The 16960-nt window shown below is 40.3% G+C and overlaps 1 protein-coding gene across 3 annotated transcripts in view; it reads left to right on the plus strand.

The window, feature by feature from the left end:
* pudp (pseudouridine 5'-phosphatase) overlaps nt 1-16960 on the plus strand; it is a 45784-nt gene that overhangs the window by 8213 nt on the left and 20611 nt on the right. Inside the window, exons 1-3 of one of the 3 annotated variants that reach the window (XM_034151069.1) lie at nt 1615-1718; nt 6147-6311; nt 14005-14112. In XM_034151069.1, the coding sequence (XP_034006960.1) occupies nt 6200-6311; nt 14005-14112 (220 nt within the window). In that variant the 5' untranslated portion in view covers nt 1615-1718; nt 6147-6199. Of the gene's footprint in view, nt 1-1614; nt 1719-6146; nt 6312-14004; nt 14113-16960 lie in introns of those variants that run through there. The other 2 variants (XM_034151068.1, XM_034151070.1) reach the window with 2 other exon arrangements.

The following is a 16960-nucleotide window of genomic DNA, read 5'->3' on the forward strand; positions in this document are numbered from 1 at the left end:
CATCTGGGGGGGGCGGTTGCTCTGCTGCTGCTCCTGGATCTGCTTTTTTATTCTAACACAATCCAAAGAACCTTGCTCTGAAATAGATGTGCTTTAGTCCCGTCAGCCTCGGTAATACAATCACTTACCTAAGAGATGTTAGCAGCGATATCCATCTATGCAGTGGCTGATCTTGTAGCCGACATAAAACCTCTCGCTGTTGCTATAGCGATCCTCCGCTAGCCGGACCCCTGCTTGCTGCCAGAACACACTTTGTCAAGGTGGATAGACTTTAAAAAAAAAAGAGAATGGATGTTGTGAGAGTAAAAAGGCTGTGTTGTTGGAGCAGTTGGAGGAAAGGTTGGGGGTTATCAGGAGCAAAATGCTGCTGCTGCATCGTGCTTATGATCCTGTAAAGGAGGTCATCTTTCTTTTCTGTTTTCCCGCTCTATTTCCCACCGTTTCCTCCACACTGATCAGACTAGTTATCAACAGCGATTATACAGCAACAGTATCCATTATTCATGACTCAGCAGAAGTAATAACTTCCCTGGGCAAAAGCAACCCATTTTTGGGGAATGCTTAAATTCCCAGAGGTCTCCATTATGAGTTATGAACCATAATGTAGTGTCAAGATCATAAAATGTGAATTCCAGCCGTTTGCCGCTGGGATGGAGAGGTGAGCGTTCTGGTTAGCAATCACTCCCAGCGCACAACTCCACACTGCCAGAGTGCCTATTTGTTGTGCACTGTGCTGTGAAACAAGCTTTTACACTTTCAGGAGTAATGCCCCTCTTCGTTTCAAACACCCCCCCTGGAACTGTGTTTTGGATGTAGTGGGAACGTTTGATGTTCAAATGTTCCAATCAGATCACTTACTGATCAGATGCAGAGTAACTGTGTTAGCAGCTACGTTAATACCACCATATTCTTCCTTTTAAGTTTGATCCAGCACCCATCATATCAGGCCCTCAGATGTGCATGTGTGGTTCTAGGGGGGCTTGGAATACATGTACTATAATGCAATTTATGTAAGTATCGAGGCAAAGACTTTGCTGTAACCAAGGCCAGAGTTAACAGGGATGGTTTTTGTAACAAATACCAACAAACATTATGAAATAAAATAAAAACAAAGTTTGGCTGCATTTTGCATTTTGCAACTAAAATGGTAACTATGACATTTACAGAAACTCTGTTAGTAAATCAACGCCAATGTGTTTTTTTTATGCGCTATGACTTTATACTGAACAAAAAATATATACCGTACATCTTGAACACTGTCTTTGTCTCCCACATTAAATGGGCCCCTCTCATTCAATAACTGCCCCCCCCCCTTTAAAATGAGTGTACTGTAGAACCGCCACTGCAGATGTGCATGTCCACAGCGTTACTTCTAAGTTTACTTAAGTACAAAATCTGAGTACTTTTCCCACCTCACTGCACAGTGAGTGAGGAGATATGTGGAACACAGCAGCAGCTCTCTGTGGATAAACACACACCTCTGCTGACGTTCACCCAATGAGTGAGTGTGAGGTGGGGAGGATCTGAAGGTGTCCTCCATCTTGTTACCCCCGGCTACAAGCCAGTCTGTGGGCGTAATGAGCCACATTAACAGCGGCGGCAGATAAAACAGGAGCGTTTTAGATTCCTATCTCTTTGAAGAGTGTTGAGGTGCCGATCTCAGATGGAAGATAAACCCCAGGCTCTCTGAATTAGAGATGAGTGTGTGAGTGTGTCGGGTGAGGACACTCCTCTGTAATATCTAAATCACTTTTCCTTTCGATTTTGATGTATTTTTCCCCGAATGCACTTACAATGGTTTGGCTAATTTGAAGCTAATGTTATTGCAGGATTCTCGCTATTTTGAGTTGTTATCTTCATGTTTTTTTGCACTTATCGCAAGTTGCTTTTGATAAAAGTGTCAGCTACTGTAAATGAAATGAAAGGTAATGGATGTAAACAATGCAGGTTTCCAAGGAAATGCATTTAACATGTTCGTAAGGTGTCAAAAGAATTGTGCGCTTATCTTAAAAGGTTACTAAGAGTATCATTATTCCATGCAAAGTATTTTTTCAAGTGTCTTTAAGATATTTGTTCAAGTTGCAAAATGTGTTGAGATGAGTCAATCCTTCAAGTCAAGCCTCATGTAGCTTTAGCTTCAAAATCATAAAGTGGTGTTAGTATAGTAATAATTCATCATTGAATAAAGGGATTATGCCAGGAAGACTAATTAACTAGTCTAGTGATGATATATATATAGAACATATAGACAATGACTTGAATATTTATACCAATTTAGGTGTACAAATAACTGTAATCATCAATTTGTACACATCTCTAAACTACTTCAAAGCTGTTGAGAAAGCCTCTCTTCAGCTCTATATGTGTGACAATAAACGTCTCTGAGCTTTGGTCTAGTGCCTGAATATACATATTAACCCATTAGCCTTATTTAATTAACTTGGCGCTAACTTTCTTCCTGACTGGCCAACAGGGTCACAGCATACGGTTCATCTGTGCGCCCTGTAATGACACTTTGAGCGCCGCGGTCACAGATTTAATCAGCCGCGCTGCTCTCATGATATACAATTATGTATGGAGGGGGCTCCTGAACAGATCTTGGGTTTTTAATAGCGTCGCCTAGTGCTCTCATTAGCCGAGCACTTCACACCCACACACGATCTGTATGCACAGCGTCACGTTATCGAGTTGGAGTAAAGGTGACACCGGCATGCTTATTAGGGAGCCAATGTGCTCTTTTAACTAGTATTGATGTTTTAGTAATCATTGCCGGGCTTTGATTCTGGGGCCTTGTCGAAGAACCGCTGCGGAGGACGTTTTTTCATCCCTCCCAATAAACACAAACAAATCCCAGAGAGCTAATTTATGCAAACTACTCCTTAGTATCCCAAATAACAGCGGACTTATTTGTACGCGTCGTGTTTTCCTTCCTTTGTTTCCATCCAGCCACTTAGTCTTAAACCGATAGTTCTTACTATCTTTTAATGTATTTGTTTTGCTCAGTTGTGATGACTTGTTTCGCATCCAATGATTGGTTGTGCGACTCGCGTTTAATACAAATAAAAATCAATCAATATGAAATCTTTTCACACACTTTTAACAAAGAAAATAGGCCTTCACAATAGTCAAACAAATCAAAACCAAAGAGGTAAAAGTCAAATAAAATAATACTACAACTTTGATGGTCTTTCCTTCTTTACATTGTGTAGGATAATATAACTTAAAAACTGTGTCTCGACAGCGTCTTTTACACAGGTTGCCCATATCTGTGTCTCTTAAAGGGATGGCACCGTGGGAAATGTAGTCTTTTATATTCCCTAGACTACAGAGGTCATGATTAGGTGACAATAATGCATATAGCATGTGGAAAGAAGCATTTGATTGTGTATTAGAATTTGTGTTTTAAGACGGTAAGTGACCTCGCCCTGCCTGAAGTCCTGCCTGTATCCCTGACACACAGCGGTGGTTTTTTTGCAGTCATGTGGGAGAGAAAATGAAATCAATAGAATCTTCTCTCCCAGGAGTCCTCTCCGAATGACTCGCCTCGTTCCTTCGGTGTCTGTCCAGGCATTCAATCCGTCTCCCACTTTACAGAAAGAGCTCTCGGGCGCTCCTGGCCTTGGAAGTGCTGAATGTCACGACCCTTTATTACCGCGCCGGGGAGATCTTCCACCAGCTTCTCCTCCTGCTAACTTCTAAGTGACAGAGCAGCGTCCGTGCACAGAGGAGGTAATTCTGCTGCATCGACCCTCACTCTAAACCAGCCCACTTAAACTTGACACTGGGTTCTCGTTTCATTCGAGCTCTCTTCTCAAATGCCTCTGCCTCCACTGAAGCACTTTGAATGATAAAGCCCTGAACATGGAATGGCACAGCAATCTGTACGGCAGCTGTGGGAATTAGCGGCTGCAGTTATGTGATGGTTAACACTGACCAAAGTATTCTCATGTGCACCGCAGAGAAGTGCTCCTTCACTCCCCATCATTCACACCTCACTAACACATCTATCTGAAGTTGTTCCGTTAACTTTGGTTGTTAGTTGAGTTTTTTTTTACATTTTTTATCTGTACACACAACATCTATTGCACCTCTGTCCGTCCTGGGAGGGGAATCCTTTTCTAACATTTTTCCCCATGAATTATGAGATTTAATTGGGATGTTTTCCTTATTAAATTAACACCATTTGATAGATTGTATTCTCATAAATTCGCACCACTGACCAAAAGCTCAGAGGAAAAACAAGAAAAAACGGTGGATAACATACACTGAATAAACTGATACGTTAACGTTAATTAAATGAATTATGTCAACACATTTCACATGACTGTATTTGGTTAGTTGAAAGAAATAATGTTAACCTTATATTTTGCTTTCAACTAACCTACTTTGTGAAATCTGTTGACATAATACAATTAATTAGTCAACGTTTCAGTATTTTCAGTGTACATACTCTAACTGGCAGGTCAACGGATGATATCTTTGCAGCCCAAATTCTTCAAAGTGTGGCTTTATGATATTAGCTCTGTAAAATGCAGTTTAGCCTCTGTGCTAAAGGTTTCTGAACGTTGCCTTTGAGAGGCAGTGTTGAGATCATAATTCACCCACAGGGTTCCCACCATGGTTACAGTGGGACGTGCTGAATGTAGGACAAAGCCTGTTGGACACTCTCTGTGCAAATGTCAGCCAGAATAGACAGAGGCAGCAGGAAGTCATTACACACATTATAATTAACAGCGGGAGAGGAATTATGGATTCCATATCTCCAGAATTCTCATTTTCATGGAACGTTTAGATACAGAAAGCAGGAGAAATATTCCAAGTTATGTGAGCTGGGAAGTGTATTAATTAATTAATAAGGAAACACAATAGCTTACAGTATTATAAAGGCTTTTTAATATAAAAATTAATCTCTTCACTGTAATATCGTTTTAAATTAAATACTTTTTGGTCCAATCCGGCAGTGGGACAAGGAATTTCTGCTGCATGCCGTATCATTTTCATATATTACATAACAGAAAGTGGATTTCTGATAAAACACACAGCGAGACACTCAGTGAGAGCCTGCAGACATATTTAGTGAGAGCTCGCGATAAGCACAGACTGGCTTCTTGTATGTTCAGGGAGGACGAGGGAGAAGAAGATTCTGCCCTCATTTTACACTTTCCAACATTTAACCCTGAGCTGCCCGTCTCCCATCGTCAAACACACCATCGGAGGGAGAGTTGTCTCAATATTAGTGGTGTGAACAGATCAGCAACCCGTCATTCCAACCAGTAAACATAACTCAAAATGAAAAAAAATGTCAAAATCTGCTTTACTCCAATTGTTGTCAATAATCTAAACCCCTTGTGTTAACCCTAACCCTTCCAGTCAGTCAGAAGACATTGTATCTGTACCATTTATATGAATATTATGAAACATCTACTAAATGGAGGTTGTCTGTTTAACTGTTTCCATGGTTTCTCACTCTGTAATTTATAATGTTATATGCAGATATTTCTCAATTTATATAATTACACCATGTGATATGATAAAGTGACTACCAAATGAACCTCGAGACGACATTGTTCCGCCATCATTTATTGATTGAATGCATTCTGCTTAAAATTAAGTAATTAGAGGGAGAATTTATTACTTATTAGCGCACATAAAATATGTACTCAAGGGCAATGACTAACTTGTGAGGTAGGAGTTATTATTTCATAAGATAATGTTTTAAATGGAGTCATTTATTACTTGGAGAGCATCAAAATATGCACCCACGTTGTCAACTCTTGTGACTGTATCACTATTTTATATCAGAATTCTTCCACTGACACCTGCTGCTTGTTTCGTAAAGTGGAGAAGGCTTTGGGACTCAATTTGAATGCTTGAGATGCCATTTTTAGAATAATTTAATTCATAAATACATTATAATTCCTTACTGTTTTCTAATCCTCTTTGTTTCTGCTATTCAAGTTGTAATAAAGAGCTTTCCTTCTTTTTAGTATCTATTAATACAAACTAGTGCTTGGTTCTAAAAGTCTTGAGTGCTTGTGTATTTACGAAAAATAGTTCCTTTATATACTCCTTTTAAAATCTTTTAATTATTGCAATCATAGAAAAAAGAAGTGCTTGTTCCTCTAACATTTTGACATCTTTGTCAGGTTCGCGTTCCTGGTTTCGGGGAACATCTTCGTTCCTACTCTCCATCGTGGTCATGAAGGGGTCACATGACCAAAAGAACGAGACCGCAAGGGATTATATCTCCAGGCTGGAGTTTGGGGCCCTCTGCTGGAACTGCCTTCTCTGCCAAGTGTTCGACGATGAAGGTGAGGTTCATCCCATTTAGCCATAGCCACTTAACCTTTGTTGTCTTTCCTTCAAAATCTAAACCATAGATTGATGTGATGTTGGCAGATCTATGGATTGGTTTCTTCATATTTCTTCAGGGTCTGATTTGGGACCTCACTCTTAAGGAGGGATGTTTGATGGCCTCAAGCCCAATTTCCCATTGAGCCACTCCCCCAAATCAGGAAAGATGGCTTACAACTCTTGTTGAGTGCTAACATGTATGTTAAAGCCTGAGCAGTCCGTCGTACCCTGGTATCAGAACCCTCCAACACATGATTAAGGTCAGCGAAGCCTTCAGACTGAAGAGTGGTGCTACAATCACAGTTCGTGATGTTGGTTTCTCGTGACATTGCTTTCAGCCTGATTTAAATGGAACATTATTTACCCAGTCGACGCTCCGTTAGCACCGCTCCCCGTAGACTCCTCTGAGCGCTGATAGATTGTGTATAAAGGAGCATGCGGCTTGTTGAAAATATGATTTATCAGAAGTAAACGCAGCACAGAAAGCGTGCATTGTGCTGAATTATTCCTGGAGGGATACGCACTGTAATCACAGTGCTTGTGGTACTTGCTCCAGTGGGCAACGCTCGGAGCACTTCATGCATTCCAATTTCTCCAGAATACATTAATATTGTCCTCTAGTTCTCCCTCGGTGACAGTGGAAATTATACATTTTTATGAGGAGATCACAGGAGAAGCAGAAGCACGGAACATGCGGCATTACAGTGCGATTCATTTTCACACCACTCCAGATTAAAAGTTAATGGAAGAGCTGAAGGGGGGGGGGGAAGATGAGGATGTGTTCGCCTGCAGTCCTCCCCACCACTGAGGCCCTTCTTACTTCTTCTCTGTGATTCATAGGTTCTGACTGCTCCCCCCCCCCCCCCCCCCCCCCAAGTGCTCCTTTGATCCTCCAGCAGCAGAATCAGACTCTGACAGAGATAATCACACACGTTTTCCTGTCCACAAGCAGCTGCATTAAGAACGGTAAGGCCGCAGCATCAAAATGTGTTTTATTGTCATGGCAATGTCCAGAAACATCCCTGAATGATGCTGACATCAACACATTTCTAAGTCTAGATATAGATTTCAATCCGATCAGAACATTTGAGCTTGAATGTTACATTTTGAGCCCAGTTGTCTAGAATGTTCTTCGGAATTTGTCCACTTTCTAAGACATATTCATGTGTTTGAAAGTGTATCATGTGGCAGTAGATGGAGTTTGGTCAGTTGTCATAAGGGGTCATGTGGGGGGGGCTTTGAATGAACTCATTCAATCCGTCTTTGTTAGCTTTCACCAACAATTCACCGCCTTTTGTTGTAAAATTGAAAACTACTATACAACTTCTCTTCTACTACCAATGGGAAAATAATGAAAGTATTAGTGTGGACTGAAGGCTCTAAAGAGCAGGCTATCTCAAAGCATATACAAAATGTGAGAAGCGTGTAAATAAATGCAACATTACACCATTTATTTCTGACAAATTGGCTGCTGTCAGAGCGGCGGTTTCCTTCGAGAGAAGTTGATTCCTACTCAGATCATCAAAGCCAACAAATAAACACATTTGCCAGAAACGTCCCAGAGGACATGACCTAAGAGTGCTCAGATACAACTCAGAATAGCTTTATTCTCACGAGGACGGTCATATCAGATATTATGTGATACACCAACTAAAAGTATTTTATTCACATGTTCACAGTGTTATTCACAGCTGCTCCATCCTCAGGTCCTGCTCTGGCCTTACCACAGCCACCTGTTAAATGATATGGGTTATTTTATGCAATAAATTAAAAGAGAAGTAGACTGTTAAACAAAGTCAGCTTATATTGGTAGTGAGACGTGTTGAAAAAAAGGAGCTGAAGACGTTATTCCTAGCAGTGTTCGGTACACTGAGAGTGTGTTCCCGCAGCTGACTAATGTCTCTAATGGCAGAGAGACTCTCAGTATCACAGGTGTTACGCTGCCTGATGAAGCCTGAGAGAGTTTATGACTCAAGAGCAAATTTGCCTCTGTATATTAATGTGTGCTATATTTTAATGCTCTATACTGCACTGTAATGTGCTGCACTGTATGATATAGTGAGGAGAGTACAGGGACACTCCACAGAGTAAAACCCATTTCTTCTTGTATATTAGCGTAGGATTGTGGGGGTTTTTGTCTTCACTGCTTTTGACGTTATTGACGTCAGTTTCTCTTGGTTAAAATTCCTTCAGGAGGATTTTGCCTTATCCTCCTCTGCTGTGATTAAAAGCGATTTTTTTAAACCGTGTTTCTCGGACGCCACTAGCGTTAGCTCAGCTTGTTTCTCTGATCCAACCAACCATTCAGGAGGAAATTATTCGCAGTGGTCTACTCCTCTCTGGAGCAAACGGACATGATAAGTATCACTGATAAAACCGCTAAATAAATCAGTTTCAAGTTAAGAATAATTGTGTCCCTGGTGGACATAGGGTAGAGGCGCTTACAAACTAATGGCTAACATTAGCTTAGCTTGTGTCTCTGATAAGATCTAAACGTTCAGGAGGATTTTACCCGGTATCAAAAATGTCCACAGAAGTCTACTCTTCTCCTCTTAGTTTTGAACTTGAAACTGCTTTCGGCTGATGCTACCGTTAGCTAACATGCAGGCCCGTACCCATGCTAGGGGAGCTCGGGGGCAGGCCCCCCCAACATTTTTTGTGCACACAAAAGCATTTGACTCTGGGCTCAGCAGGTGAGAAACTAAAGAGGGGCTTCCCCATGTGGCAGACCAGGTGTTGGTGCTGCCGGATTTGGCACCCCCACTATAACTTTGTCCAAGATAGTCGTACTGTCATCAAAATCACACTGGTGTTTGCTGTCCCCCTCTAGTTTGTGCACACAAAAGCATTTCACTCTGGGCTCAGCATATATACATATATTTTTTTTTTAATTATTCTTTGCCTTTCAAAAGCATTACATCATTATTTACACAACACGAAAATAACTTAATGTAAAGTATTTATTTCACCTTCCCTTATTATACATCCATGGGTACCGGACTGCGGCTGTTTGTTGATAAATGTATGTTGTCTTCTTCTGTTTGCTTTAATGTAGGCTACTTAGTTGTGCATTGCCCCCATCGCCAGTAAATGGAAGTACTACAAAGAACCCTGTTAATTATGTGCAGTTATTTCACAAGTTTTATTATACTGTATACACCTCGAAAACATTACCGAGGTCCGGACCTCGGTGACCTCAATGGTGGGTACGGCCATGCTAACATGTACCTTTTAATAAAATCCTTCATCCAGCTGGCCAACATGATGTCATCTCTACTCAGTTCAATATATTACCTAAGTTTTGTCCCTTTTAGACATTTTACAAACGTATTGATCATATCTCTAAACAATGAACAGAGTATCGTTACTGAGAGTGAACAGAAGCCTCTGCTTTTTGTCAGTAGTTTCTAGCAGCATATTTTCTCTCCATTATAAAAGCATGATTTAAAAGCTCTTGAATTATTCACATGATTAAAAATGAATACATTTAATATTATTAAATGTGCCTTATTATCGTTTAAAGAGCGGTTTATAAAATGACGAGTAATAACACATAAGATGGAATTTTAATGTCAAAATGAAGACCATGAAAAAGACTAACTTAACCCCCTGCTGTTCATTTGTGTAATTTACTGGTTTAATCATTGTTTCTCTGCTCTCATTGTTTCTATGCACACTCACACTGGCATTACCAAAAGTAATTTCCTCATTATAACACATAAAGGAGTTGTGTGTGTGTATACAGTAGTACAGTATGCTTTGATGAGGTCTGCAGCCGCACTAATAATCTAATATTATATCTGTGTTAATCCTTTGTGCTGACAACTCATCAACACGTCCACCACAGAGCACTTTAACATGCTGTTCAGGCAACAGTGTATCATTAAGGCCGCGCTAATGCTTTACATTTAATGACCTTGGACGATACCTAACTGTCCAGGGTCACGTTTAGAACAGAGCATTAAGGATTCATTATAAGATCATTTGATGTTATGTACATGAGTGTTTCAAAAGAAAACTACTTTATGTCTCGACAGATTATATGCTTCTACACTTAAATCCTTTTTTCAAATTGCGTTCAACTAAAAGCTTGTACTCTCAGTGTCTTGTTGTGCTTTACTACACAAACAGCTTTCCCTTTTCCCTAAGACCGATTTGATATGTGTCCAGGCTCCAGAGTGTACCAGTGAAGGAAAAATACATTTAGTTTTTGTACTGCTTTACGGATGGTTTTGTCATTATGCAATTTGTGTTTTTGTTCTACGGCTCTGAGTGCTCCAGCTCGTTTTGTTCTGAACAGTCGCCAGCTGGAAGTTTCTGAGACTTTTAGAAAGAGCGCCAATCCATCTGTGACCAACACTCACTCCCCATTATGTAAAAAAACAAACTTAGTGATTCAAGTTAAGGTCCTGGTTCCTAGGAAATGTTAAGCCTTTTTGCAACAACGTTTTTGTTAGTGTTTAGTTCACATTCTATTCATAAACATTAACTCGAACAGCCTTTAAGAGATGGAAATGACCACAAAAAGACACACACAACCCCAAAGACACACAGAACAACGACAACAATAAGTAATGATTGCAAGGAGAAACACAATAGAGACGCCAAAGACCACAAAGAGACTCAAAATGACCACAAAGCGACACTAAAGACCACAGAGACCAAAGGTAATAAGCACATAAACTGGCCCCCATTCATACATTAATTGTAGTATTTTTTGCTAGCGTGCTAGTCATTTTTTGTCATTATGTGTCATCATGTCAAATTGAGGGTTCTTTTTGTAGCTCTATGTAACCAGACTACATTTCTTGGTGGTAGCTTTCAAAAAACTATGCTTTGAAAGTAGCTTCTCCAACACTATGGGGGTCCCACTCACCCATTTTGACCACTAAAATGTGGATTTAAATGCTCTGTGACTTCAGTGATGCAATTGAATTCCTTGTTTTCCATCCTCAGGGTCCTACCCATTCAGCCTGTAAAATGATACGCATGTGACAAGACAATTAATCTCCCTGATAAAAGATGCAACGATGAGGATCTCACTTTGTAATTTCTAATTACTGAAGTGTAAATATGTGAAGTAATGTTACACCACTGATCCATTTCTCTCTGGGAAGCCTAATGAGGCAGATGTACATCAGGCTGACTTTGATTGTTAATCACTCTACAGTATCCCGGTAAGCTGTGGGATTCAGACACAATGACATCAGACCCTCATCAACACGCCTGCAGATAAACTGTATCCTTTACTGATCAGGAAACTGGCAGCCAGAGAATACTCAGTCCAAAATGTTCTCTTTGTCTGGCATCGTGTGAATAGACTGCTTTACATAACACTCTGTTATCATTATCATGTATTCAAATGGAATTCTCACGCAGGAAAATGTAATTTACCAATATCAACAAGTCTCCTCCAAGGCAAAAAACAAGGGAGCCAAGACTCAGCTCTGCCACCAAGCAACACTTTCTACAGCTGCTATACGGCCAATAAATGAGCTGGCACCCACAGTATCCAAGGTGATTTGGTTGGATATTTGCACATTTTCTGCCTAACAACAACAAACTGTAATGAAACTAAGCTCATTTGGATGTTGAATACTTAGTTTACAGAATGAGTCCAATTTGTTTCAACAGAGCCACCCCTGAGCGCTTGGTAGAAAAATGGATTAAAGTCCAACAGTTTTGGAAAATATAGCCATTTTATTCATTTTCTAGAGTGAAAGATGTTACATGGATGTAAATCTCATGTGTGGTATGGAGTCAGGACGTAGTTAGCGTAGCTTAGCATTGAACTGCTAGCAAAGGGGAAACATTCTCTGTCCAAATAACACCATCCAAAGCTCACGTATAAACATGTTTTATCTCATCTGTTTTACCCGCTAAACACAGGAACATAAAACTGTCGTTTAAGGGAAAGTGACGTGATGAACAAACCCTGTTCAACTTCAACTTCAATTTGTTTTTGGGATGACTCTCAAATCAAAGGGTCAAATTGACAACGTTTTCAAACGCATATATTGTATGATGCACCAATAATATTCCAATTGTAATACAACAGTTCAGAGTTGCTAAAGGCATGTTAGAACAACTATATCCCCATGTCAACATAGCGCCTTTTTCCGATTGACAGCGTCTTTTCAAATAGTTTCCAAAGACTACAGAGTGCGGCCGCCTCAAGAAAAAATGCCACCTGTTGTTTTCTCTAATTTCCCGTTGGACCCTCTTGGTTTTTAAAAGGGTGCCTCACATTTCCTTGCTCTATACACTATGCACATTGCTGCTTTGAGGCCTTATTACTCACACCCAATTAGGCACACAGCTTTCCACAGGGTTCAATTTACACAAATGATTATAGTTTGGTCAGAACCCTGAGGCTGTAGTGATTTCCAAACACACTTGTGTGTAGCGCTTTCCAGGACGCCACTTATATTTGCTTTTGAAGCCGTGCTGAAGGCCAGTGTTTTCTGTAAATAGCAGGGAGGAAGTGGAGCACTGCAGAGTGTCCCGCGCAGATATGAATATTTTATTGCACCGCTCGGGGGTCACTGCACGTCAGCCATGACAGCCACATAAATCAAGCGGCGTATCAAACAGGGAGATGTTCCTGAGGTGCAGCAGACTGTTAATGCAGGGCGACTGTGACCCTTTCTCCTGCAAACACACAACAGGAATGCAGATAATAGGATGCTCCTATCAACACATTTGGGTGTGTATTCCTGCATGAAATAAATGAACCAAAGCAACACATCTCCATCTGGGAGCCATGACGGGAGTTTGAGCTACGTGAGCAGTTTCATTCTCACACAGCTTTGATAAGCATTTAATACACTCATGTTCACTCTGAAAGCAACAACAAGGGTTCTTGCTTGGGACTTACATTTTCTTAGATACTGGTTTTCAGCAGGTTTAATATCTGCCAGCAACCATCTGAGCCACCAGACAGTTTACCAGAGCCATATTTATAAACATCTTTTAACCACTTACACCACAGTTAATGTTGTAGATACTTTGCCTCCTTGAGAATTCTCAGGATCAGCAGATAGATTCAGAAGTTGCTTGATTTAGGGCCACATATAGTTTTAACAACCTGGGGGGGCATTTCAATTATACAGTTAAAGGCTCATGGTGGGTATTTAATCCAGTGTTTCGGACACAAAATGTTTAAATTTGACATTTAGGACGCAAACGCTTCAGCCCTTTCCCTTAAATAGTCATTCCTGGCAGTGTGGAGAATACTTCATAAGAACATTTAGATCTTCATACTGACGGAGAATACATCCAGGGGGTGGTTTAGCTTCTCAGCGTCTTATGTGGTAAAACCTGTTGTTGCCCTCCGGATGGCACTCTGAACTCATATTTTATTCCATTTCTTACATTTTTTTTTCAGATATGTAGTAATAAAATATGGAACTAGTTTGAAATACTTTAAAAAGAGAGACCTTTTTTGGGTATGACACTCATGAGTATACTCTGAAAACATGTCGTGGCTAATATAGAATTAACGGTGTGTGTTTTCTTTGGTATTTTAATCTGAAATAACAAATGGCATAATTATTGCACCCTGAAAGCAGGGCATCAACAACATAAAGACAAGTCGTGTTCAAGTGAGGCAACTGAACTCATCTATTTTTCCTTTTAACTTCTCAACAGTGGAACAACAAACCTGTCAAGGCTCAGCTTCAAAGCGCCTCAGTAAACACGCAGGGCCCTTTGTGCATACTGTATGTGTCCGGGTGGTTCCCTGCATCCAAACTCAAGGCAAGTCTCCTCAGGTTACCTTTGTTTAGCACTTGAACACAACCACAATATCAATTAATTCCACTTTAGAGACAATGTCATCCACTAATTATGTACAGGCTAGTGCAAATACAAGCAGGTGAAGGAGAGCTGCTCATATTTGAATAGTACTTCTTTTGGCTCCCTTTTTGTTACCACTGCAAAACATGATTGTTGATGGTTTGGATATTTTTTGGCTATCTTCCCAGCTCCGTTAAGGTATGTTGATGCTTAGTTTTCTATAAGCTGCTCCTTAAATCAGTGGCTTTCCCTTTCTTATATTGACTTTACCATTACAGTTGTTCCTATTGATAGATAGTCTAGTAGAACTGAAAAAGCATCAGCGCTGTTTTGGTAAGGTCAACAGAACATATTATTAAATATAGTCTGCATGGTTACCTCATTGGCACTTCTTGTTTTTCCTGTGAAATAAACTAGACATTGAAGCCATCGCTGCAGCAGCCATGTACACAGCAGAACTCCCCAAACAGTAAACCAATTACATTCTAATAGTGAACATTTTTTAAAGATGCTACTACAACAGTTCCTGAGCTGGATTCTGATACGATTTTGAGAAGCACAAGTTGGAGTTCAAGGCCAAACCTTATGGCTACGATGTTGCTGGTCTTCTCATTGTTAGAATAAGTATACATATTCATATCTTGTGTACATAAGGAATGGTTGAAAGCGCAGAAGGAGATGTTTGATGGTACACCAAGGAAAATTACTTAGTGATACATGTTGGGCTTGTAGACGCATAGCATGTTACGTGGAAAAGTTGACTGTGCTTGTACTGGTGCTTAAAGAGTGTCTGAGATGAATCATGTTGAAACCAGAGCATATTGGTTCAGATAGATCAGAGTGTTCTGTTCTAGACGATCTTTAAGGACTCCAGGTTTGAACAGTTGGTCGATCAAAGGCTGTTGAGCTATTTGAAGCACTTGAAGAAACATTGACACATTCTGAGGCCTTTTTTGATGATCTGTGCATCGAAACACTTGACATGTGTACTTACCGTTTTTCTCATTGCTTCCATCTTTGGACAGAATGCACCGTAGTTCCCGATGGCAAACATTGCGAATATAGTTACATTTAAAGATCTTAAACATGCACTTGAAGGATAGACCATAACATACTGAATAAGAGATACTTATGATTCAAATGTTTAGGTTTACTATGACAGAGAATAGATTATCATGTTTTGCTATCGATGATATCGGTGTTCGAGGCCGTGGCTCCTAAACTATGGAACGCTCTGCCCGCTCACCTACGGTCCGCTGACTCTGTTGACTCCTTTAAAACTAATTTAAACACATTCCTGTTTGGGTAACCGGTGTGCTTGATTTTATTCTATTTTATACTATGTTTTATTGTGTTTTTATTGTGTTTGTATTGTGTTTTGGTGTTTTATGACTTCTTAACACGTGGCTTGTGTGGTCATTCATCATTGTATGATTCCTATGATGTTTTATTGTTTTGTCAAGCACTTTGTCTGTGAAAAGTGCTTTATAAATAAACTTTACTTACTTACTATACTCAGGAATGAATCAAAGCGCACTAAAGCGTTGGCAAATACACCAAATATAAATGTGTTTTTAACATAGCTTAAAATCTGATCAAATTAGTATTCATGATAGTTCTGTACACCTACTTACTTATGAAGATCAAAATACTCAGCTGCTTCAGATGAACTCACTCTTCTTGTAATCAACCTCCTAATTGAAAATGGAGATGCCTCCATATAAGCACCATAATTAACATTATCATTAGTGAAGGGAAGCCACTTCATAAACACTTCAGTCTCGAGTGCTCACAGCCTCCTTACAGAGTCATTTACTTCAACACAGCAAAATGAGGGTGGGGGGATTTCACTCATCAGTATATATTAAATGATGACCATCATCAGAACCTCCATCATGTTATATTTTGCACATTTATCAGTTTAATCAGCCTTAATTCAGCCAATCCAAATAATTAGAATTCCTAATTTCAGTCTGATTGGAACAAAAACAACACCTTACGTCCATCTAACATCCTCGGCAACAGCGGCTTAAAAAATATTTGGATGAAGCTTCCTTTCTTTAAAATAATAATTGATATCTGCTGCCAGATTGGTATATACTGTAACGCACTTTAACGTACTGTTTTAGAGGTGTACTAAAACAGGTTCAACGCCTCTGGAATCAGCCCATCTGTTCAGCCAGACGAAAGAAGAGTTTTGTTAGTTTGTGGTCATGTCTTTCCCTGAGAGCTCAAGGACAGCAGAAGGTCCTCCGCCTGACTTTTTTTCCCCTGGGCGAACAGTATTGATCCTCGTTGCTGAATTTGCATTTCATTCCACCTTTCCTAATTTAAAATGGTGATTGCTGATATCTCACCCAGGACAAATGGTCGGCTGGGGAATTGCAGCTGAGGGCGATACCGATGAGCCACATAGAGTTAACAAGCTTATCATCACTGTGTGTGTGTGTGTGTGTGTGTGTGGTGTGTGTGTGTGTGTGTGTGTGTGTGTGTGTGTGTGTGTGTGTGTGTGTGTGTGTGTGTGTGTGTGTGTGTGTGTGTGTGTGTGTGTGTGTGTGTTGTGTGTTGTGTGTGTGTGTGTGTGTGTGTGTGTGTGTGTGTGTGTGTGTTGTGTGTGTGTGTGTGTGTGTGTGTGTGTGTGTGTGTGTGTGTGTGTGTGTTGCTTTAGGGCCTGTTCCTCCTGTCGAAGTGTCACGGTTAGTAATCAAAGGATAAACTGGAGGAGAATTACAAATGACGGTATCATCTGTGGTTGACAGTGTCATCTGTAAAGCATGATCACCGTTGGCAGTGTGTCACACTGTGAGAA

Source organism: Trematomus bernacchii, unplaced genomic scaffold, assembly GCF_902827165.1.
Source record: "Trematomus bernacchii unplaced genomic scaffold, fTreBer1.1, whole genome shotgun sequence".
In the NCBI taxonomy this organism is placed as follows: Eukaryota; Metazoa; Chordata; class Actinopteri; order Perciformes; family Nototheniidae; genus Trematomus; species Trematomus bernacchii.